Source organism: Anas acuta, chromosome 8, assembly GCF_963932015.1.
Source record: "Anas acuta chromosome 8, bAnaAcu1.1, whole genome shotgun sequence".
NCBI classification, from domain to species: Eukaryota; Metazoa; Chordata; class Aves; order Anseriformes; family Anatidae; genus Anas; species Anas acuta.
This window is the reverse complement of record NC_088986.1, coordinates 12,078,818-12,104,544: the sequence shown is the minus strand read 5'-3', so window position 1 is coordinate 12,104,544 and position 25,727 is coordinate 12,078,818. Positions and strand designations below refer to the sequence as shown.

At 37.6% G+C, this 25,727-nt stretch overlaps 1 protein-coding gene across 2 annotated transcripts in view; it reads left to right on the top strand.

Moving 5' to 3' along the window:
• PIGK (phosphatidylinositol glycan anchor biosynthesis class K) overlaps positions 1–21,999 on the top strand; it is an 81,405-nt gene extending 59,406 nt beyond the window's left edge. For both annotated transcript variants that reach the window (XM_068691190.1, XM_068691189.1), the window contains one exon: positions 20,773–21,999. In XM_068691190.1, the coding sequence (XP_068547291.1) occupies positions 20,773–20,889 (117 nt within the window). In that variant the 3' untranslated portion in view covers positions 20,890–21,999. The remainder of the gene's footprint in view (positions 1–20,772) is intronic.
• The last annotated feature ends 3,728 nt before the right edge of the window (positions 22,000–25,727 follow it).

Here is a 25,727-nt window from a genome sequence, read left to right as displayed (position 1 = left end):
TGGCAAAAAGCAAAATAAGGTTAGCAGTGAGAGATTCTAATTTGTAGACCAAGGCCATAAAGGACCATTATGTTAATCTCTTCTGACTTTCTGCACAAAGTCCATACATTGTTTGTTTATATTCTTCCTTTGTTGTGGCTATGCTGAGATCAGGAAGAATGACTAGAAAAAGTGAGTGAGTAGAGGTTGTTAGACGTTTAATCAAAATACTGTAATTATAGAGGGAGTATAAATTAAGAGGACAATTACCGCACGTTAGTACAGGTACGTGATTAGGGAAAGTATGCACGATATTGCAGCTGTTGTGGAGGAAGCAATATGTATGTGTCCCAGGGGTCTCAATTACTAACGTCATGTGAATTGTTGCACAGTGCTATAGATAAAATATCAATAGCTATCTTAGGCAGCTGATGTTGTCTTAGGCTGTTGCTGAAAGTGGATGGAGGTTATTTTTAAGTGGGTTCTGTGATTTGAGACTTTGCTCTCCTTTGTGGTTGTAATAAGCTTGGGTAATGTTAGAGCTTTTTTGCAAAAATTATCTCTCCGGTCGTTTTCAGTCTTGGCATTGTAGTCCTCTATTAAGCATATAATTTACTTTTTTCTTCATTCTTTGCTTCCATGAGAATTTTTGTGATACACTGGTCTGCATTCGTGTTTGTCATTCATAAGCCTGGATTCTTAGATGTTCTGAGTCTTTTTGGATTTGTCTGTGCTGAGCCCCATTTATTTGCTGTTCCTTCAAATATTGGAAAAGTGAATACTATTTAGGTCACTGTGGTGAGTTGTCTCCAGTGGGGATAACTGAATAGGTTTTCAGAGTATAATGGTATGCAAATAATATACTTCTAACTCACATGGGAATAGACTGAATATATGCACAAGCTTTCTGTGACCTTAATAGGTTTGTAGGCATCATAACACACCATGTGCTGCTGCAGCGTAGTATCTGATGTACAAATATATAAGCTGTGGTGAGGGGCAAAGAAATGTATGAAGTAACTCTGTGAAATTAATATGTGATCCATATGCCTTATTGTATCTGGAAGTGTACACCAGTGATATATCTGATTTAGTTTTGTAACATAAGCAGTAAGTATGATAATATTAATCACTGCTAACAAAATGGAAGGTGCTTAATATCTTATACTTAGAACATGTTAATTCATTACACTGTTAAAGCTTGTTCATACTTGTTACAAGATGAAACTGAAAAACATACAGGAAAATGATAAATAAGTTATTCCATTAGACTGGATTTTACATTTTTGATACTTACAAGAAGTAGTAGCTTTTAGAAATGTTGCTGCTTTTAGTTTGTTTTTATTATAGGTTCTAGAGTGGTTCAGGAAACATGCTGCATTTAAAAAAGCTTTGTTTTCGTGAAGCTTTCTGTGCAAGAGAATTCATTCTTCCTAAAACTTCATTTCACTTAAATTAACTTGTATTGCCACTGAGGATGGCTTATATTAAACACAAAGGGAGGCTTAGCGGTTTAGACTTCCATCAAATAAACTGCATAACTAAAAAGAGAAGATGCCAAGCCTCACACTCTTGTACTTGAAAGTATTGTGTTCCCTCTCATGGGAACTCAAGATTAGAGAAATTATAAAGGCTTTGCATAAAAACAGGGAGTTAGAATTAATTTTTGCTTAAGCAGGGAAGTGTCAAAAGCCTATTATGGTAATTTTTCAATTTTGTCTTAACTGTTCACACATTTTAAAATAGTTGTACAATTGAGTAGAGGCATAATTGATGTTTTGTGGTTTCTCTCTCTTTTTTTCTTTCCTTGGGCCATCATAAAGTGTAGCTTAGGTGCACTTAGAGGCCTGGGAGAAGTAGGTGTGCTAATTAAGTAGTTGATATTTTTCATATCATACTGAGAAAATTTGCCTAATGGACTGAAATAGTCTAAGAACAGTTCCTCTTTTCTTAATTACATCCAAGTACTAAATATCTAATATAGATGAAGATAGCAAAACTACAAAAAAAAAGTAAGAAAATGTAAAATAATTTGGAGGTTGTAGAGACTATCTTCATTACTATCAGAGTAAATGGTAGCAGTTAAGGTCTACATGAAAAAATATTACTTTAATAACTTTATTCATTGTCTTTTAATATAAATACCGTTTCTTTTAAAGAAGCTGAAAATGTCATGGAATGCAGAGCTACTGCTGAATTTGTTTTGTTAATCTATTTGGAATTAAAAAATTATCATTTTTTTCTATATCATAATACCTATAAAATGCTAGAGTTGTAGTTTAAAAATTATGTTTGATCTAAACAAGCTTTAGGGCTTCCATAATGAAAGGAAAACTGATTTATCAGAACTTTCAAATGGTAAATTAAATCACTTTTTCTTTCAGTAAGCACAGTATTTAGTGGAAGAAATATTATTCTAGAGTTGCTTTCATTTTGGTAACCAGTTTTACTGTTCCAGAGGAGATGTTTTTGGTGGAACAAGCTTCAGATTTGGCATGAGACTCACTGGCAAATGTGAAAGTAAGCAATATTCCTAAATGATCACTGATTAGGTAAGACTTCCATTTTTATATGCAGAGAAAAGGTACCTTTCCTACCTTGGAGCTGTTTTTTCTGCAAAAGCCTGTTTGGGCTATGAAAGAGCTACCATTGGCATTCCCAATTATGACCAACTTGTTTTGAATTTTTTTGGCCTTGTCTGCAGTAGAAACTGGTGAAAAAAAGTGGGATCTGCTGTATTACAGGTGTGAGGTACCTTGAGAGCTTTTCCTAATGCTGCTGAATGGCTTCTGTCAGAATCCACGTTCAGTTTCCCTTAGTGTGAACATTAAGGAGCAGTCTGAATCTTCCTTAGCTCTTCTTCCTTTTCCCCCAAAACTGTGAATGGCAACTGCCCAGCTAAAAGCACAATGTGGTCCTGCGGTTTGTGTGATGAGGTAGCAGGTCAGCATCGCTTCAGGATGCTGGCATTTTTCTTCTGGCATTTTATGGGTTTCTGGTGTTTTGTGTTTGTGTTGCTTGAATAATAATGCCAGAATAATGGAGCCAAGTGCATGCATATCTGTGTGCGTAGAGGAAGGAGGGGTTGTTTTTAGATCCTTAGGCAAAGTGCAAAGTATTTGTTGGTATGTATTGCTTATTTTATTACTTAATTCTGGTTGCACTGGGCATAGAAATGATGTTAGTGTGTGTTTGTGGAAGTGTGTGTAATTCTAGTGTAAGACTAAATTCTTTGACGTAACTTGTGGTACCTGTCACGAAATACATGCAGGATCAGGACCTTTCTATGTGAAACATTGCTGAAGTACATTATAGTAGGTTGTCTAAGATGGAAGATCTAATTTCATCTTTCTGCTGTCAGTTCAGTGTTCTGTAAAACTTTAATTTCTCACATAACCTTGTATAGTTTTTATTAATCATTGCTTTTGTGTTGCTTACACATGAAAGTCTCTCTGATAGACACTGTTTATGTAAATGGTATTTCAGTGAATAGTAAAATTAATAGTAGCAGTTTTCCATTTTTTTCTTATTTCTCCTATATGTTTTCTTCTGAGCACATGAGGAATAAAAAGTAGCTGTTACCAATAAGTTCACATTGATAAGGACAGAATATAAATGTTACCAATTTTAGCTTGACATGTTTTGTAGTGCTGTCTGTGATACTAGATACTTCTCAGAACATTTTTCCTCAGGTGACGGCACTGTTAGCTCCAAATATATTCACACATTTATCCCACTTAAGCATGTAAACTTGGTGAGGTGTTCTTGTTGATTTTTTGTGTTAAGTTAATTGTAGTTTGTTTACCCTTCAGTAGCATGCTGTGAGGAGCATGGCAATGTAACACAGACGCTTTTGACAGTACTGATGAATGGCAAGAGATAGAGATATTGGCAGAATGTTCTCTAGTGCTTTGTCAGGAATTGTTTTCCTAAATAATTCAGAGAGTTGAAATTTGATGAAATCATTTCCATTTTAAGAATGGGTGGAAGGGGTAAATGAGTGAAGACTCCAGTACGGGAAGAGTTGTGTTCATACTGTAAAACAGACAAGATAGCATCCTGTTTCATTGTTCTTGTGGAAATTCTTTGTATGCATTTGGTTCAGCTTCATGCAGGCAGCTACTTCCTCAGTGACCAGCTTTCTTGATCCGTGTGTGGCACCCTGCCAGTGCCAGCTTTCTCCTCCGCACACCCTTTCCCCACGCACTGACTCTTGTGACTCAAGCGATTGCATATTACCAGGAGGATTGTATGGAAGGAATGCTGAAAGCCCACCTACAAATCTGTGGCTGACAATCAGACATTTAGTACTTACATGGGACATTTTACAGCACCACATGACATCTGTAGGGCTGTAACCAGTGGACACTTTAGGTGGTAGGCAGCTAAAGTGGAACGGGTTTGCCATTAGATGAGATGATCCGTGGTTTAATCCTTTTAAAGGACTTACCCTTTCAGAAAGGTGTAGATACTGTATATACTACACGTGTTAATCTGGGGGAGTACATGTATATATAGTCAGCTATACTCATTCATTCTTCCACGACTTTGTTGAGCCCCAGGTGGCATCTGACTGATGAACTGGTGTCATGCAAATGTTATGGGGGAAAATGGAATATTTATGATACCATAAATCTGTCATTCTTTCTTAATGGCAGCTGCCTACAAAAACTCTTTGCAGGAATGAATCTGCTCTCTGGGACTCTTTGTTCTTTGACATATCAACCGTAACAGAAATGGATTTCTGGTGTTAGTCTAATTATGTGCAACTACTAAGTTCCTGTATTGCTTCCATGTTTTATGATTTGTTTTCAAGGTTGTATAGCAGCTAGAATAGCCAAAACTATTGGGTTGATATTTCAGAATAGTTCTTTTTTTCCTTTTGCATTTTTTCTGCTCACAGAGAGAGTATATACAACATAAACTTTGAGAATACTTGTCTGGCATGCAAGTGCAAAACTAGTGCATACAACAATTGCTCTTAAAAGCAGGGTGGTGGGGGGGAGCAAACAGATCTAGCACGAGCTGTAATACCCTGATTTCTCACTGAAAATGAAAATGTTTTGCAATAAAAACATGGCTATATTTGATCTTGCTCGTATATATATGTGCAGACACCTTTTGCCTCAGCCCTGCTTCTCCCTCCATTCATTTTTTCTCATGTCTGCCTCTTAAATGTAATGCAGTTTTGAGTTGTGCAAGCCAAAGTCAGAAAAACCTGGAGCTCTACTGCACACAGGTATAATGTCGCACACAGCTTAGGGCAAAAGAGAACTTTTAAAATTATAGTTGTAGAGATCCTGGAGACATTTAAAAATGAACAGTAAAAAGTACATGAACAGGGAGTATTTATTTGGATTCCAGTTTCTTTAAATTTAGCTGTTAAGACGTTTGATTAGATTTTGTACTCAATATGGCATATTGAGTAAAAGATCTAATGTTGTCTAACATCTGCTGTTAATACAGCCTGCCACCTGGAAATAAATGAATAGATACTCACGGGATATCCAGAAAAAATGTGCGGTTAGAACCATCACTACTACTTTGAAGGGAAGAGCAAAATAATTTATGAATGTCATGGCTTCTCCGCATAAACAGATACAACTTAATTTGAATTTGAATGACAAAATTGTACTTCATAATGGAAGTTTTGAGGCACACAATTAATTTTATGAGATAAGAAAAAAAAAAAAGAACCTGTCTCAGAGTACATTGATTTAAAAGTACATGAGTGGTCTCTCTGTGTGGTGCAGTGACCCTGTGGGAGAGCCGTGTTAGACTTCCCAGCAGGAGGCCAGTACGTGGGGCAGTCATCCCAACATGGAGCAGGCTGCAGCACGCTCTGGCACATGCGGCCTCCTCTCTGCAGAGCTGAGTGGTTGCTTGTGCTTCTGCTCCCGATGGTTTTGAGTCCCTGTATTTGTAGCAATAACGTTTGCCCTGTAAAAGACCTTGGGATAGTCTTTTCCCAGGGGAAAATAGGCAGTGTGTGCTGCTCCAAAAATATTGTTGTGAGAGTAGGGTGGCCCACCTCACACCTTTCTAGTTAATACAAAATAAATGTATCCAGCTAGAGCCTCTACAGATCTTTTTCAAATCCTTTGAACTTTTGCAGCTGTTTTTTCTGTCTGCGTAATCAAAAGTCTAGGTAGCAGCAGGTGGATCATTTTTGGAGGTTCCCTCCACTGAGGTGTGGACAAGTAGTGCATATTTCTGTCATTTTCAGACCCCCCTCTGATATAAGGACTTCAAGAACCTTATCCTTTGGATTGAATGCCTTCAGTCATGTTTTTGCTAATAATCCTCTTCTTGTTCACATTAAGTAAACACATTTTTGAAAATAAGGATGCTTCTCACAGTAACAGTGGCCAACTTTTGAATATCAAGTCTGTTTAATTATGCTGCTCATCTATTTTTGCATGCTTCAGTTGGCATGACGCTCTGTTTGCAAATGTAATTCATGTATTTGATGTGGACTTTGATGTGAGCTTTAATGAAGATCATGATCGTGGCTTCATATAAAACTATGAATATGAACAGAAACACAGTTTGCTTAGAATGAATGAATATGAATAGAAAAACAATGTCTAATAGACCCTAAAAATATGTGGTTTATATATATATATTATATATGAAATAGCTTAATCTGGTGACTTTTTTCATCTCTGCCCTTAAGCATATGCGTGATTTAGAGTGTCATAACTTGCTGGTACTGAGCAGGTAAGAGCTGAGCCCTCTTACCTCAGCAGAGTTAAGACCTCTGCTGTGCCACCCTGTAGCAGATAGATATGCATTGTTAGAGCTGCCAGTACAGAGCCGTGTTAGTTAGCTTTGGTTTTATCAAATCGCACGTCTTGGTTTGGAGGCCCCATAGCACGATCCCTGTTTGCCAATCAGGCATCGTTCATATGAGTGCTGGCTTGTCTGGGAATTAAACTGCACAGGGTCTCAGGTGCTGGGAAAGCTCCCTGTGATTAGAAGAAGTATATTATGTGTTGTGTCACAGGTTGGAAGATTAATGAATAATTGTTAAAACACTGAAAGCACTTTAAAGTGCTATGTAATGCTGAGAGATAACGCTGGAAGTAGAAAATAATAAGTGAGCAGCCATAATTGAAGTAGAAGTTCATTTCTAAAAAGCCCTAACAGATTATGTATTTTAGAAGGAAATGAAAAACTAAAGCTATCATAGCAGTATTTGTTTTATAGTGATTGTACAGTTTTCAAAGTAAATATTTAAAATGCAGTTGTTGGCAATGACATGTTAATTTAGTTTAACTGCTGTTTTCCCCCATATCTTCCATGAGTTTTTGTTGTTGATGAGTGAACTTTCTTCACTATTTTATTAATATTGGAGATATCAGTAATCATGGCAGTGTGGTTAATAAATACAAACTGGGAGATTAGACAAGTGTGCTTTAAATTGTTTTGCAGATTAACAGGCACCACTTAGGTTGGAGTTCTCTTATGACTTTAATCTTGCTGTGGGCACAAAAGAGGATTAAACTATTACTAGATGGCTGGAATTATTTGATTTCCCCCTCCCCACTGTGAGGACCACAAATCAAAACTGTAACCAACAAATTAGAAGTGCATACTCCTAATAAAAGCTCTGAGGATGTATTTTATGCCATGATTTACTTGTGATGCACATAAATTTGTTCTGAAATAAAACTTTATTATGTGTTTTCTCATAAGAATTGAAATGACTACCCAATTTTAAATTGTAAGTGAAGCCAAATTCTTATGGAGTGTCTCTAAGAAATATATAAAGTGCTGTTGACATGGGGTCCTGCCTAGTGGAAGTTGGCTTTTCCATATTTTCCTTGTCCTTTGGTTAGATATATATATAAAATATATATATTATTTTTTTTCTGAGATAAGAAGTAGGTGATCTTGGGTCTGAGGTTTGTCTTGGATTTCAAAGACCTCCTTTTTGAAATGTGGATCATTTCTTTTTTCAGGTATCAGTATTGGTTTTCAATATAGACTCTAACATAAATATCTTGACAAACAAAACATAAAAACTGTAGTATTACAATGAAAGAAATAGAAATGATCATTCCAATGGAGAATGATCAAGAAAAAAATCTTGGAAATCTACATCCCAAAATAATGTAACATTCACACCAATGACCTAATAATGATGCAGGGCACTGCACTGACGAGCAGCAATTGTGCTTTACTTCTCTGCTAGTGCTTGCTGACCCCTAAGACTTATAGAGGTGGAGAAATCCACAGAGAGATATGCACAGGACTTCCCCTAGTAGCTGCTGCTGTCTGCCAGAAAGCCCCAGGATCCTAAGTGGTATTTTATATCATGTCCGCTGCAATAAATAGACCAAAATGGGCCTAGAGCACTGTGAAATTCCAGAGAGAATTAAGCAGGGATTAATCTGAAATATGATAGCTGCCACTTTAACGGACTCATTGGAATACAGAACTTGTAACTTTTGATTTTTGTGTGATCACATATGGATATTTTGCACTTCTGTGATACAAATGCACACCACCTGTCTCAGGTTGGGTAGAACAGCCCATGTAGGAAAGCTCGTGTACGTATTGATTTTTAAGGTTTTGCATCCTTTCCTGAAGCCCTGTGTGGAACAAGATATTGGTGTAGACTGAAGAATTGACCTCTTTCTTGCTTGGGAATTTCTACATTCCTGACTGTTACGCTGCTACGTTTATACTGTGTGCATTGCTTTTTCTGGAATCTGGGTTTAACTCAAAGCTTTCTGTACCAATATTTTTATCCTTATTCAGGACACCAACAAAAAGGGGAGTTCTGCTGGAAGAGGACTGTAGGGTTGGATTATAATGATATTTATCATAGTGTTTTCCATGTGAAATGTTAATATGTGATGCTTTAAATCTTGTTTCTGTTCTGATGTGACATTTTAAAATTAGACCATTCTTAATCTAATTACTACTTCAGCTTTAATACTTTTTATTTCTTGCATAAAATTCATTTTAATTGCAATAACAAGTACTGTATGTTTTATGAAACACCTTCACTGAAACTCTTGGATACTTTCCATTATGGTCTCTGTAGACCCATCCAGTTTGAAAATACGCTGCTTTATCCTCTCCTTAATTACAGTACTTGGAGCAACTTTCTGTTAACTGTTTCATAAGTTCTACAGAATAATGAGTCTACCAGAACTAGAGAGAGTACAGCAGAAAACTGTTCACAGGAGGAAGCTTGCTGTTGCTTAGCTACCTATCTTTTTAATTTGGGATCTCCAGCAACTCAATAATGACTAGCCCTTAAGCTGCTAAATGCATTTGTTCATGACGCATTGTGCCATTTTGTATGTGTATTTCACCTGTGTGTTACAGCTATTATTGTAGGGAGAAAGAGGGCGTTTATAATGGGGTTGTATTTTACCATAAATCACAAAACCTAAATATGTCAATTATATAAGCAGTACTTAGAAAAGTTCTTGTGTGTTCTGCTACAGTGAAATTCAGAATGAGTCAAAAAGCTACTGCCTCTGCTTCCCCAGATCAGTCCCAAATAAGAGAGTTATGCAAAATTTGTAAGCACTGCAACTAGTCTGTAGTCTTTCAATCATATGCATTCTGACATCAATTTAGGCACAATAAAGCTATACAATTAATTGCAAATTTAAATACTGCAACACTTAACATTTTTTGTCCATATTTAGCAATTTATTACAAGTGAGAAAATGCCTGAATTTCAAAAATTGCCTTTCACAGAAATTTACTGGAATAAGACCCTGAATTAGGCCCTGTTCATGTGATAAGTACTGTTTTTTTTTTGTTTTTTTTTTTTTGTTTTTTTTTTTTTTTTTTGTTTTTTGTTTTTTTTTTTTTTAATTATTATTATTTTTAGGAATATGAAAAAAACTTTTTATTCACTAATGCTTTATGATCAATCCTAAAAGTGATACAAAGGGCCAGCTTATCTAGGGATTGCTTATGGCCACAGAACTGGTATAAGCATAGGAAGAAACCATCTTTTCTAAAACTGTTTCCAGTATGTGCAGGTAAAAAAGGAAACCTTTCTATTCACTATTGAAATATTTCTGGTTTTAATAGCTTTTCCCACTAGGAGAGATCTCAGTGACGTTTCCCTGCCCTCCTGAGCAAAATTCTATAGGTGAAGAAGTTTCTGCAGCGATCCTGGCACTAGGCAGCCTCCCTGCAGGCTTGCCTGTGCTCTACAGGAGGCCATCCCAGCCTGGCCTCTGACTTCAGGGTGAAACACCGAGGTGCTGCTGTGCCTCCTAAGTGTGATTCCACCCGTCTGTGCCCACACAGGTGCGCAGGCAGTGCTTTTGGAATCGACACAGCTGTGCCAAGAAGGAAGAATTGCTGGGTGAGCTGTTACAGCTGTGCTGGCCAAAAGCTCTGGCAGGATATGTTACGAGTACAGTTTGCTGACATTAATTTCCAGAAGCAGGGGCTCCATCCTAAATCCAGAGGGGTGTGATTCACAGGTGAGACAGGCAGCTTTTCCTAAAGGAACCCTGGTGCTTAGTTGATGTGCCCAGCTGGACAGAGATGTGTTACCGAAGTTTTCTGTGTAACATTTGTTATGATTTTAAATGGATGAATTTGTCAAGTCAAAAGCTACTTATGTTTTTATGTCAGTGACAAACTTTCTTGGGAATCTGTGATTAAGCTAAAGAAACCTGCTTCTTTCAGCACTTACAGGTATACTTTAAAGGTTTAGACATGAGTCTGTGTAATCTCATTTTAGGCATTGAGAAAGTTTTGATGTCTGTATTCCCCCAGTGGAAAATACTTACATATTTCTATATAATTTTGTGCTCAATTAGCCTCACTATTGACTTCCAGATGTACAGTAGAGTTGCATCTCTCTGCTCTTTTATTGTGGTTTAATATGTACATGTAGATTCCAGTTTCCAGGTCTGTGAATCTTTTTTGTTAAGATAATTTATTTTTAAGATGGCCAAGTATGTAGCTCTTGTATAGCCTCAGATGTTTTGTGGGACCTTCATGTTTTTAACAGTAATATATCTTTCAGAATTTAACACTGCATCGTATGGCTTTAAGCTGGTAATTTTTATGTCCTTGATATCTCAGTGTAGAGACATTACTGCACTGGCCTTTGTTTCCTTGTGGAATTTCATGGAGGAGCTTTAAATACATGGCATGACAAAATGGAAAACCATACTCATAGATCACCTTATAAATATTTATTCATATAAATTCTTTAAAGAAATTAAATTACGTGTTCTATACAAAATAGGAGAGAGAGGCTTTTAGTGTCACTGACTGCAAATTGAAGTCATTTGTCTAGAAGGGTCAGATGCCACTTTGTGGTAAGGAATTTGTCTGAGATCCAAGAAAGGAAAGATTGATAGTACAAAGAGATTGATGAAACGGGCACTGTAATATGCATACGAAGTTATGGGTTAATTAGGAGGATTTAAACAAGAAAGTTCCTCTGTGTGGAGAAGTGTCATGTGCTGTTACTTTCAGAAGTGAGGTGTGCTGGCAGCCTTTTTGAATGTTCAGAGTTGATTTCCTGAGATCTTTATATGGAGATGGGTTGTGAAATCAGTGAGGTGGCAAATTACCAATATCACGTCCATTGCAGCTGATGGTTGCTCCTTAGGAAATTGAGTGGTTTGCATACATATATATACCATCTTTGGGATATATCTTTGGTTTAGTTGTTAATAATATAAATTATAGTGCTTGTTCTGTTTCAGAGGAAACAAAATCATTAATATTTCTGGGTTATCAGCTTCTTTGGGTGTCTCGGGGGGCATAGCTCTCGTTCCACTTTTAAGTGCAATCATGGTACTTATGCAAAAATCTTAAAGCTGTAACTATGTAGCTTAGAGAGTGGGAGCTGAATATCCACAAACATTGTTTTCTTGTTGATAGAAAAGCTGTTTTGAAAGAACAGATGCTGCAAACAGTTCCTCATTGCTTTAAAGTTCACCAGCCACTTGGTATGTTTAATGGAGAACAGTAAGGCAGGCTTTCATAAGCAGATGCATGCAGAAATTGAAACAGTACCATCTTTTGTAAGTTATTCACGTGGCTGAAAGACAATTTTAAATTTGACTTAAATGCAACAAAGCTAAAATACTTGGTGTGCCCCTCGTTCCTCATTCTGTATGAGGACAGAATAGTGCAAATCATTCAGCAAGGCAGGAATAAAAAACTCAGAAAGTACAGTATTTATTATTGTAAATCACTTCTGTCTGCAAAGCAACCTGTAAAGCATAACTGCTGAAGCAAGAGTTGACATAGGCATGAGGGACTGAATTATACCTCTAAATACTGTAATTCTGATACTTCTGTCAGGATATTCTTAACTAAAATTTTGTATTCATACAGATTCACCTTGCTGCTTAGCCTTAGAGATAAGAGCTGCTGCACACCCCAAGATCTATCTCCCAGAATCCATTTCTCACAGAATATGGAGTATCTGAAAGTTTTGTCCATATGAGAAGAGGAAGAAGGGAACAGATGAGTTTTATCTCGCCTTACTGTTAAGTGTGTGATAGAAAAAGCCTTAACAGATTGCAGTGAATTTCTTCTTACTGAAGATGAAAAAATTGTTGAAGGGGCAGGTATTTGAATTGCAGAATACATTTCTACATTAAGGAAAAGCAGTCAGACTCAGTGAGGCCTCTGGGAAATGTGATTGACATTAAAAACAATCCTGTTTTGTGTTATGATATTCCTTTAGTAATGAATCATAGCTTTTTATATGTTTAGATATCTGTTTATTTAAAAATTTCTGAATACAGAAGGAGCTGTAGAAAACATTCTGGGTAGTGGAAAAACAATACCTTGTCTTCTCTTCTCTCATGTTTTCACTTCCAGGATCAGTTTTTCATACTTGTAAAATTCTTCTCTTTTATTAACATGGAACCAGGTATGAGAAATTTTGTCCAAAGAAGTGAGTTTAAACATGTCCCACAATGACGATGTGGACCATCAAAGTAACATCATGGGCACAGTTCTAGTGGCCTTATGCGGATTTTTAACCTCCTGATTCAAAGATCGAAGCCGAAATTCCTTTAAGTGGTATATTCTTTATTGCAGCGCTGGATGCACGGGGGATCTCTCCACCTATCGTGCATACCCAAAGCGGAAAGCAGTCTTGAATTTATACAATCAATCTATCAATATTCTACAAGCGCCTATACATATGCATTACCTATCCCCACCTTCCCTCGCTTCTCATGCTAATTAGCCTTTTGGCACCTTGCGCCTGCGTAGAGCCTCCCAAGAATTGTGGGCAGGGGTCTTTGGGACGTGGGCAGGGGTCTTTGGGAGGAAGACCCCGAGTCTTCCTCACAGTGTACTTTTCACCTTTGGTCAGGAATCTGCTGAATTGGCACGTTTCTTAATTGCGAGAGCTGGTTGTTGCCAATTCTTCCGTTTGTTGTATCTTTATAATGAATTCCAATGTCCAATTTTGAGATTTATAGTCCTTACATTTGTTTCTCTGTCCGTCTGCCGCTTCCTTATCATGAGTTCCAGTGTCTTGTTTCGAGATATACAGTCCATGTCTGGGGATTGTCCTTGCCTCCCCAATGCCTCCCCAATACCTCCTTAATCAATCCCCCCTTTTCTTTTGCCATGCAAATTCTTTTGCATCAGATACTTTCATTATTTACAGTAACACAACAAAGTAGGCATCTAAACAACATGCACACAAATATTCCTAACACTACTAATGTGATTAGAGCAATGAACACTTGTTCCAACCATTGGAAGTTGGGCAACCAGGAGGTTAACTTATTCCATATTTCACTAAAACTCCATGAGAGATCATGTTTACTGATCTCATGTAGGACCCTTGTCTGCTTCCGTATTTCTTCCAGGTCGGTAGAGATCCTTCCACTCTGATCTACATACATACAACAACTTGTATTTATTACTGTACAGACTCCCCCTTGAGCGGCCAGTAACAAGTCTAGGGCCATCCGATTTTGTAGTACTACCTGTGATAAACTAGATATCTCTTCTTGTTGAGCCTTTATAGCATCCAGAGTTTTGTTTTCTAACTTCTCTATAATTGCAGAAATATTAACTATCGCCTTTTCCAATTCACTCACTCCTAACCATGGGATAAACCATCGAACAAAACTATGAAAAGCGGTGTGTCTCTCCATCAATGGATTGTTAATTTTTTGTCTAATTCTCCGGATATGATTTCTCAAATAACCTCGAAGCGCTACATCATGTATGGTCAAATTGGGGACTACTGCTCCAAGAGTGCAAGTTCCCTTCCAATTCTCGGGCAAGACCTTACGGGCTGTATCATTGCATAGCCAATATCACCCTTTTCCTTCTGGAACCGGCCAGCTGGTTGAATTTGCCCAGCCGCTAGTCGTACTAATATCAATTGTTCGATTACAAGATGTCTGATTTCCCACATAAATAGTATCCGTATTTATACAATCCTGTTTTCCCATACCCCTAGGTGGGTTACACCTTTGTACACATACATAGTAAGATTCCAACGGCACAAAACTACTCACTTCTAGTTCCAAAACTTCTTCATATTTTCGACCCCAAGATGTGTTTTCCCACAAATTAGTCCAAGATAAGTTTGCAGGCAAGGGAATCCTGATTAACGATACACCCTTATTCCCATGCTGTGGCAGATGGGTGCATACTCAACAGTTTGTCTTATTAATTACTTGAGAAATTGTTTGTATCAGGGACAGGTGTAAGTTCTGATCCCAAACTGCCCACCCCGAATCTGAGAACCACACCCCCACAATCATTAGGATCTAGAAAACCATAATTTTGTTGGTCCAATTGGAGTGGTGGTCCATATCCTCGCCAGGGCCTTCTTCACCCTTGAATCGTGGATCCAAGCTGCTTGCTCCTTAATCTTAATGGCGGTGTGTGTTGTCAGTAATACCTGGTATGGTCCCGTCCACTTTCCTTCCGTTTTTCCTCTAGGGGTTGTCCTGAAAAAGTCTTTATATATATATATAATCCCAGAGCTTAAAAGGGTGGATTGGTTGATCCAACCGTCTAGCCCAGGTCCTGAGAACAAATTTATGTACTTTATTTAATTATTTCTGAAGTTCAGTTATATATGCATATAAATATTCTAATCCTAACTGCGTTCGATCCTCTCCACTAAATAGAAGTGGATACGGCCTTCCATATAAGATTTCAAAGGGACTCAAATTCCCTTTTATTCTAGGTTTAACTCAAATTCTAAGTAATGATAATATCTTTAGAATCTTACTTATCTGTTGTACCACTTGCACACAAAAATGTGAAACTCTATCAGAAGACATTGCTACTAGAATCCCAAAGCATGGTATTATTTCATTTAACAAGACTTTAACCACTTCTTCTTGCTTCGTTTGTTTGACAGGGAAAGGCTTCAGGCCTTCCTGAAATCATGTCAGTCAGAACCAGTAAATAACAATACCCCCCTTTTCTAGGGAGTTCTGAAAAATCAATTTGCCACAGTTGCCCCGAATAATTTCCTTTACTGATTATTCCAAATTTTATTCTATTCTTGGTATTGGGGTTATTGTGTAAGCAAATGCTACATTGTTGAGTTACTTGTTTTATTGTTGTATATAAATTTTGTTCCACTAATGTCTGACTCAGGCTCTTATGCAATGTGTCAGCTCCCCGATGTGTTTTATTGTGTTCTGTAAGAACTATGGGCCATATCAAATTAGAGGGTATTATTACACAGTTATCTTTTAAATATACTCATCTCTCTGGTTTCATTTTACCTTTCAAATCTTCAATTAATTTTAAGTCTTCTTTTGTATAATTTGGCTTTTTGGTTCATATATATAGTTTGGATTTTACCGTCTGGTATTAAAGACAATGCCTTCACCTCAGTTATTTCAGCTGCCTGTTTAGCCTCCTGATCTGCCAATCGATTTCCAATTTCAAAATCAGAGTTTCCCTTTTGGTGTCCTTGACAATGCATCATAGCTACCTTTTCTGATTGTTTTACAGCCTGTAACAATTTTAAAATTTCTTCAACATGTTTTCTTTTTGTTTTCCCTGAGCAGTCAGCAATCCACGTTCTTTCCAAATCGCTCCATGAGCATGTACCACGCCGAATGCATATTTAGAATCTGTCCAAATATTTACCCTTTTTCCAGCTGCCAGTTCCAATGCTCTCGTGAGAGCAACTATCTCCGCCTTTTGAGCTGATGTTCCAGGGGGTAAAGGCTTAGACTCAATTACCTGCTGAGTAGTTGTTATAGCATATCCAGTTTTACGTTGTCCTTGTGTAACAAAACTGCTCCCATCCGTGAACCAAGTTTCTTCTGCATCTTCCATGGGCTCCTCCTTAAGGTCTGGTCGGCTGAAATACACAGTCTCCATAGTTTCTAAGCAATCGTGAATCACAGGTTCCGCCGGAGCATCACTAAGAAAAGAGGCTGGATTCACAATATTAGTTATCACAATTTCCACATCGTCCTGTTCTACCAATATTGCTTGATATTTTAAAATCATCAATTCTTGTTTAAGTTGTTTAAAGACTTTTTGTGCTTCTCCAGTCCAGACTAACTTTGACTGGTTAATCTTTATCAATTCACATAGAGGCTTTACCAATCGTCCATAATTATAAATCCAAAGGCGACACCAACCTGTCATTCCTAAAAAGGTTTGTAGCTCCTTTACCGTTTGAGGTTCTGGAGTCCGGCAAATGACTTCCTTATGTTCAGTTCCTAGTTCTCGTTGTCCTCCCGAAATTTCAAATCCCAGATAGGTCACACTTTGTTGAGCCAGCTGGACTTTCTGTCAAGAGACTTGATATCCATTTTAAACCCAGAAAATTAAGAAAACTTATAGTCCATTGAATACAGCTCCCTTTAGTCTCGGTAGCTATTAAGAGATCATCTACATACTGTAACAAAGCACCTTCAGTGTCCGGAGGCATCCATGTTTCGAGTTCCCTTGGTAATTGGTTTCCAAAAATAGTGGGGCTATTCTTGAATCCTTGAGGTAGTAATGTCCACGTAAGCTGCGTCTTTCTGCCTGAATTGGGATTTTCCCATTCAAAGGCAAATAGGTTTTGGCTTTCTGTGGCTAAGCCTAGGCAGAAGAAGGCGTCTTTTAAATCCAGTACGGTAAACCAGACTTGACTATTCTTTAATTTAGTCAGCAAAGTATAAGGGTTTGCCACTACTGGATGTATATCCTCAGTGATTTTACTTATGGCCCTCAAATCCTGAACTAACCTATAGCTTTTTCATCTGCCTTTTTAATTGGCAATGTGGGTGTATTGTATTCTGATTCACATTCAATCAATAATCCATACTGTAAAAATTTATCAATTATCTCTTTAATTCCTTTCCTATCTTCTATCCTCAAAGGATATTACTTAACCTTAACGGGTTTCTCTCCTGGCTTTAATTTAATAATTATTGGGGTCACATTTTTAGCTCTTCCAGAGACTTCAGTGGCCCAAACTCCTGGATATACTTGATTTATGATCTCTAAGGGTATTTCACTTTTAGGGTCGGTTTGTATTAGTGCCAGGCTTAACACATTTATTAGTTGTTCTTCTCCTATCCTTAATTCCATTTTCCTTTTTTTCGAAGATAATTTCTGTTTCTAATTGTTCTAACAGATCTCAGCCTAATAGAGATTTTGGAGATCCAGGTAGATATAAAAACCTATGTATCCCCATTTGTTTCCTGTTATAAATGAGGTCTGAATTTTGTAATATTTATAAAACAAATATTTCTAAAAGGTATATAAAAGGCAAGTAAACAGCGCTGGGTGTGCAGGGAGTCTACGCTCCACCAACACGCACACACAAACATCAAACGTTCTAAATACATGTATACAGAACATTGCTTTACATAATAACCCGAGTATGCCTATACATACATACAATCAGGATAGGTAACAAACAATCCTTTGAGTTCCATAACTTAACAGTCCCCATTCTGCCAGCCTGTTCCTCTTCACTTCTTTTTCCTGCTTCTGTACCGATGTAACTTCATAGTGTTGCTTTTTTTTTTTTTTTTTTTTTTTTTTTTAAAAGCAGGCTCCCCTCTAATCTCTAATACCCTTCTCTCCACAGCAGTTCTTTTCAAAACAACTGTTTAATTAGTCAAACAACTTTGAATGTAACAACAACAGCAAACACCCAGAAACATCCATGCCTTAACGGTTGGAGAACAAGAAACCCCAGACTGCATGGAGTCTCCTGAATCACCCTTCTTTGTTAATATCAACCATTTTCTCGACACGAATTACCACTCCATATATAACATTTCCCCAACTTGTATTTCAAAGGTTCGCAAAAATAAGCCTTTTCGGTTACACCCTTTTACGTTAACATAATCATTCCGTAAAGGCATTAATGCTTGATTTAGAACTGAATACGTTGCCCCATATCAATAAGAAATTTCACTTCCATTCCTCCCCTAGCTTCATTATAATCAGTGGAGGATCCGCTAGGGTAGATTCCCCAGGTCCCCGTTATTCCTGTTGAAATCAGGGACCAATGATTACCCTAGAAAAAGGCTAGTCAATTTGTCCTCCGAAGCCAGGTCCAAACCGTTTTGTTTTATTTATTTATTTATTTTCATTACATTTCAGAGTTGGTCCAAAAATTCCATAGGGGTTTCTTTTAGACCTTGTTGGAAGCATATTCTCAATTCCCAATTCATCCAGATTTTAGTATTTACTTAGCCGTTCATAATTTTAGGGATGATTAGGGTCTCAGTGGGGTCGGTCAGGGGAATGCAGTTGTCCACAGTTCCCTGAGCGGTCCCATCGGTAATCTGAGCTCGCACATGAACTCAGGTTGTTTTAAGAGTTAACTGTTTTTCTGTTTCCCTAACAACTCTCTCTCGGACCCATCATGATCCATTTGCCCCAAAGGGCTAACACCCATGATTTTAAGATCTCTGCCTAGAGCAGAGGCAGAACTATTAACATTCCTACATCCTCTTTCCCTGCTCATTCAACTTCAAACACCTTTAACACTTTCAACAACCCTTTTAACACTTCCTTTATCTTTCTCCAGCCTGTACTTCTCTAATGCCAACATCAAAGGCTCAGTCAGGGGCCAACTTAATTCCGTACCTTTTCCCACCAAGATGCTGAAACAACATCAGTATACAACATTTCATCCTATTCTCCTTCTCAAAACCAACATTAACTGTAGCAAAACATTAGAGTTTAAAGTTCCATTTAGGGGCCACTTTTCTCCACATTCCAGCTTATAAAGCGGCCACCATTGATTACAATATTTTATCAATGTTTTCCTGTTCACACTTTCACCGGCAGATCCTCCAATATCCTTCCAGTGACTCAAAACACATCCTAACGCACTTTTCTTAGGAATTTCACTGCTTACTCGCCCCCCCATTTTCCAGTTTACACTTTCAGAATACACGTGTTACTTACAAAAGCGTATCACAAAAACGTATCACTCACAAAATTACAGGCACGCAATATCTTTCAGTAGCGATGTCACAAAGCTACTATTACCAGCAATGTTGCTAAAATCACAATAACAATAGTCAGAGTCAAATTCCACATGCAATAAGTCAGAAAACCGAACTGTGTAATACCATAACGATATCTTTCTTATAACAATGCCACGAACCTACTATTACCACCAGAAAAATAGCCAAAATCACAGTAACAATAACCAGAGTTAAATACCATACTCCACGAGTCAGAAAACCGAAATAAACAACACAATTCCAGATGGACCTTAAAGCGAGCTCTTTCCTTAAGGTCCCCAAATATACTTATGGTGCTTACCACAAAGTATATACCCAATACTGTCCTGCAGAAGTCACCTTCCGACTTACTGGACAGTCCCAGACGACCGGTCTACCAGAAAACCAAACCAGAATAAAGAATATACTCACTTACAATGATGGGGTCCTTGTCTGCCTCCGCAGTGATCCGGTGAGTCGAGGAGTCCCTCCGGGAAATCCCGGGGGTACCCTAGGGAGTCCTGTCCCCAGCGGGTCCTGCGGACCAGCAGAGAGGTAGTCCCATCTGGGGTGCCAGATTGATTCAAAGATCGAAGCCGAAATTCCTTTAAGTGGTATATTCTTTATTGCAGCGCTGGATACACGGGGGATCTCTCCACCTATCGTGCATACCCAAAGCGGAAAGCAGTCTTGAATTTATACAATCAATCTATCAATATTCTACAAGCGCCTATACATATGCATTACCTATCCCCACCTTCCCTCGCTTCTCATGCTAATTAGCCTTTTGGCACCTTGCGCCTGCGTAGAGCCTCCCAAGAATTGTGGGCAGGGGTCTTTGGGACGTGGGCAGGGGTCTTTGGGAGGAAGACCCCGAGTCTTCCTCACAGTGTACTTTTCACCTTTGGTCAGGAATCTGCTGAATTGGCACGTTTCTTAATTGCGAGAGCTGGTTGTTGCCAATTCTTCCGTTTGTTGTATCTTTATAATGAATTCCAATGTCCAATTTTGAGATTTATAGTCCTTACATTTGTTTCTCTGTCCGTCTGCCGCTTCCTTATCATGAGTTCCAGTGTCTTGTTTCGAGATATACAGTCCATGTCTGGGGATTGTCCTTGCCTCCCCAATGCCTCCCCAATACCTCCTTAATCACTCCCTGCTTGAGCATCCCGTCTCTTTCCATCAGCATTTACACCACATCAAGAAGAAAGACGCTTCTTTATGAAGAAATACAGCTTAATGGTGCTTGTCTCTGCTGCTAGGAGTTTTACTTTATTTTTGCACTTGATAAAACACTGTGCCTGTTTAATATGGAGACTAAGTATGAAATCTTTGTTTTTCTCTTTTTGTTTGTCCTTTTTTTCAGAAGCCAAAACAAAAGGACTGGCATCCTCCTGGAGGATTTATTCTAGGACTCTGGGCATTGATTATCATGGTTTTCTTCAAAACATATGGAATCAAGCACATGAAACACATCTTCTGAATCTGAGCAAGCAAGATGATTGCACTGACTGCTTCTTTGGATTCCCTGGTGTCATTTGAGTTCCCTGTGTGTGTATTATGGTTGTACTGAAAAACAGTGTTGCAATCTCACTTCAAATGTTTTTTTGAAGTCATGTCTTCTGCTTCTTTTTCTGAAAAGAGTCTCACAGGTGGTTATAAAATTAGACTTTTTTTTAGTTTGTTTGTTTTAAGTATATTTTAATGCTTTTTTGAGCTTATCTTTCCAGTTAAATTTAAAAAGAAGGGGACTTAAATATCTTAACAGAATTTCTAAGGTTGACTATGAAATGTGAATGGGCAAATTTATTCCCCTATACTTATAAGTAAATCTTAAAAGAGTCATCCTATCACTGAAGAACTAGACAGTTTGCAGAACATTATTTAGGATGTCATTTTATCAATAAAAGCTTAAGCCACTTTGCAGACTTTAGCATGATGTATTGAAACCTTTCTTCAGAAAAACAAAAAGTACAAGAAATAGTCTAGAAAGATATTGATTATTTTTTTTTCCTGCTCTGTTAAATACAACCCTAAGAACAGTCCTCTCACCTTTAGGCAATTTTGGATTTAGGTTTCTATGAACTGGTGAAAGTGAAACAAATATACATGATAACCTCACTGAATCTACTTCATAAAATGCTGAAAAGGGTGAAACTACAACTATACCATTAGGTATATGTCCATTAGGAACCCTTTATAGATGTCTTTTCACTCCGTATGATCCAGAGTTGGCCTCTTTCAGGGTTTTCAGTGCACTGGATTTTTGCACAGAGCAAAACTGACTCTAGCATCAGGATGAAAAATGTTGTCAGTTGTACTATTGTATTCTATAATGTCTGAGCACTTGGAAATGAGGTTTATTGTTTAGGTTTTGTATATTCTGTTTTGGCATATTGATTTGTTCTTCTTCAACGTGTAATGATGAATGCATGCTAAATGCGTTTTGTCTGTACAATATACTAATGCTAGTGAAGAGAACAAATTTCTGCATGTATGGAAACAATGAGGCTGTCAACTAGGTGATGCTCTCGCAGTGTGCTTTTGGGGTCTGTTCCCTATCCTAATCACAATAAAGCTGATACATACATGATCTGAAGTCACTAGGAGTTATCTGTAATTACATTATATCGGAGGCAATAGTGATGTCTTAGCATATGGTATTGAGCATTTTCCTATTGCTCAGAACATACAAATCTCAGTGCTTATACGTTTTTATTGTTTTTTCCTTTTTGTTCTCTTTCAGATTGACTGTGGCATCATAGCCTTGGGTTAGGGTTAGTGACCTTGTCAGAGAGCTATGTGTGTATGATGTGCATGTTTGTTTTGGATAACATTTTTCGCAAGCAGTAAATTAATATGCAAAACCTGATACAAGGGTGACTTCTTAAAATATGTAAAGTTTTATCTTTCTCAGTTATTTCTAATGCAATAATCAACTAAGATCTGTTTTAGACAGACTAATAGGAATGTAGAGACATTATATAGAAATGTATAGATGCTTTATAGAAATGAATCCTACAGAATTTGTTCTTAGAAGATTTGCTTACATTTAATTTTTTAATCCAGCCTTTGATACTTTTTTGTATTTTAATGAGTATTTTTAATCACATACTTTATGTCTAAGTTTTATCACTTACTTAAAAATGGCTAAAGTGAAACAGATTGAGCTTTCTGCCTTACTTCAGCTGCAATTACACTTACTCAGACTCCTCTGACCTTACTCAATTTCTCTCTTTCCCTCTTTCCAGCCAACTTATCCAGGATGCAATAGGTAGAAAGCAACAGAACTCAGCTGAATTTTGCAAGTAGCAGAAGATACCACAGTTACTGTATTTTTAAAAGCTTATCAGCTTGGGGAAAAGGAGGCAATTAGGTTGGTTATTAAAATGCTATTTATGAATAGAAGCACTCAGTAAATATGCCTGTGAAGGTGATTAAATCGAAGCAAGAACAACAATTAGACTGAAATGTACCAAACTATGCTTTGGGCATTTCTAGCATTTTTATAAGCACAAAGCAAGGAGTTGATATAGATAGTTCTCAGAGAAACCATAATGTTGTCTGTGCTTACATGTATGACAGTATTTTCTATACTACAGTTAACTTTTATTCCTTGAGCAGTTATAGCCTGAAAGCAACCTTAGAAATGTCTCAGAATTGTCTGTGAATGTGTTTTGTGCAATTATTTATTTATTTGCTTTAAGCTAGTAATCTTTTTCCCTGACAGCCCTTCAAACACAGTTTGGGATCTGGGCTCTGGGAACAAACCAGGACATTCTTATACACCATGTGTGCTTTTCAGGCCAGAAAATATGCTTGTGCAGTGTAGATGCTTTCTGCGTTGTGCACAGATGATCTTTTTAATGAAATCCAGAAAACAAGCCAGATGGCAGTTCCTTTATTTTTCCTTGCATAGAAAGTTATAGAGCAGAATTAATTTCAGCATTGTGTGGGTCTACATAGAAAGGTCTGTGAACCAAGCACGCCCATGCTTGCAGGATTTTCTACATGCATGTTTGCATCCTGTACTATGTAACTGCATTGACGTGTCTTGCAATGGGTTTTGTAGGCATTGTTTAGAACACTGGAGGCTGATAAAAATGTAAAATAGTGGTTTCGTTTCAGTTTTTCAGCTCTCTTTCAGAATCATGTGTTGAAATGCATTACCATTATTCAACTGGAGAAATGGTAAGTTAACAGTAGGTTTATACTCCTATACACACTCTCATGCCTCTGCACTTCATTTGATTTCTAAATTGTCTTTAAAATGCTGTATACATTTGAGAACAGTTTTGTTTGACCATGCCCAAACATTTACATAAATGCACAACTGTAAGGCATACTTCTGTAACAGACTGAAAAGCAAGATCTCCACAGAAATCAGTGGAGAAGGAAGCCTAAGCAGTGATGAGATGATCAGCATTTGATTCGTCTGTGCCAGCCAAACACTTATTTTTTTTATCTGAATATTGCCATGAAATGCTGTCTTTCTAGTACAGGCAAAGATCACAGACTCATAAAAAATGTCTTTACAAGAGTATGTCTCTTCTCTAGAGACTGGTCTGGTTTTTGTCCCTTTTCCCTTCCCCCCTCCCCCCCACCTTTCCTTAGAGGCTGGTCTCCATTATTGACTTCAGGAAAGCAAATGTAATCTGGTTCTAATTCTGTTGCTGAGTGTCTGCAAATTGAGTCCATTTCCATCTCTTCTTTCAGCAATCAGGAATTTCTGTTCTCTGGTACCACATCCTGGAAACGCATACTGGAAGTGAATAGATCTCATGGTCTAATGCCCCTTCAAATGGGGATCGGTAGATGTTAAAGCAGGATTGAGTTGTACGTAATACTAAGCCAGTGATTTGTGAAAGAGCAAAGGCCAGATTCAGCTATGAATTTATCATGCATAGAGAGGATTTGCATAGTGATAAGGACAGGGAAGTATTGTGCATGTATATGGAACAATTTTGGGACAAAGCCTGGGATCATCAGAAAACTCAAGTGTCCCTGTGTATAGATCTTCCAGCTCTGTCTGTCAGAGAGCTCTGTGAGACCTGTTTGACTTTTATTATACTTTCTGGACTAATTCACCTGTGGACTCAGGACAAGCATAAAATATGTCGCCCAGGAGACTAATTAATCCATAAAGTTATGAACTACAGAAAATAATGTATATAATGGAAGTGTCTTGTCCACCGTAACTAGTTCTTTACAATATGAGCATAATGAGCATAATAGATTTTTTTGCATGTTAAAAGGTGTTTTTGTTCTTTAAATAAAAAAGGGGGAGATGCTTTTTGTGGAAGATAACTTCTGCTCTGTGTACTCCACTGTTACCTCTTTATGTCTCGCTTTACATCTTTCCATTAATTTTAAAAAATAATGTAGTATATATGGGGAAATGAATCTTAAGTGTGGGTGTTTTGTGTGAAAACTTATATATGCTGTGTAATATGTTCTGAAATCAGCATTTCCTAGCACTAATTTAACATGGAAGCTATTTTAAATAAGTTACGTTTTCTCATTAATGAGGATTTCTGCCTTATTTTAATGATTGAACTGATAGTGGTTAAGGTTTTAGTTCAAAGTTTTTGAGAGCATACTTAACGTTCATTTGTACTGTGTCTTCTTCCCCCTCAAGTTTTAGATTGTTGTTGTTGTTCTGTATTTGGTACGTGTATTTGTGCATGTACAGCACACTGAAGCCTTGTCAATACAGCCATGTCTTTTTGTTAATAGGCTTCCTAGAGATGTGGATTGTATCAGCAGAAGTTACTTGGTAGCACTGTGTACAGGAGTACATTGAACACGATAAGCTACACCAGAAATGGGCTGTTTTTGTAGAATAACAGCAGTGCTGGCAAAGCTCTAGCAAAGATGCTTTTACTTTTGGTATGATTTTTTTTCACACTGCTCGCTAATTCATAGCTTTGGTGACACAGCTCTGTGGAGACCAGGCAACCAGGCTATTTTGTTTGGGAGATTCATGGCATGTCATACCAGTTCCTATGTCAAAGCTGATTAATTTGAAATAGCACATGTATTTCCTTCTATGCTTGAAAATGGACTTATTGCAATAACGCTGTCATATATTAAATGTTTGACTTGGTCCACTGGTTTTGCATGTAGCAGGCATTTTAAGTTTAGACTCCATGCTTTCTTTACATTTGGTTCTAATGTAATGTTACTTACTTGTCAAATGCTTTATTTATTTACCAATGAAGAGTACCACTAAGTATTACATACTGCTGTTTGTTTTTTGTTAGCTCCTTACTCTCTTTGTGTTTCATATACTGCTTAGTTAGAGATATATATAGCTGTATT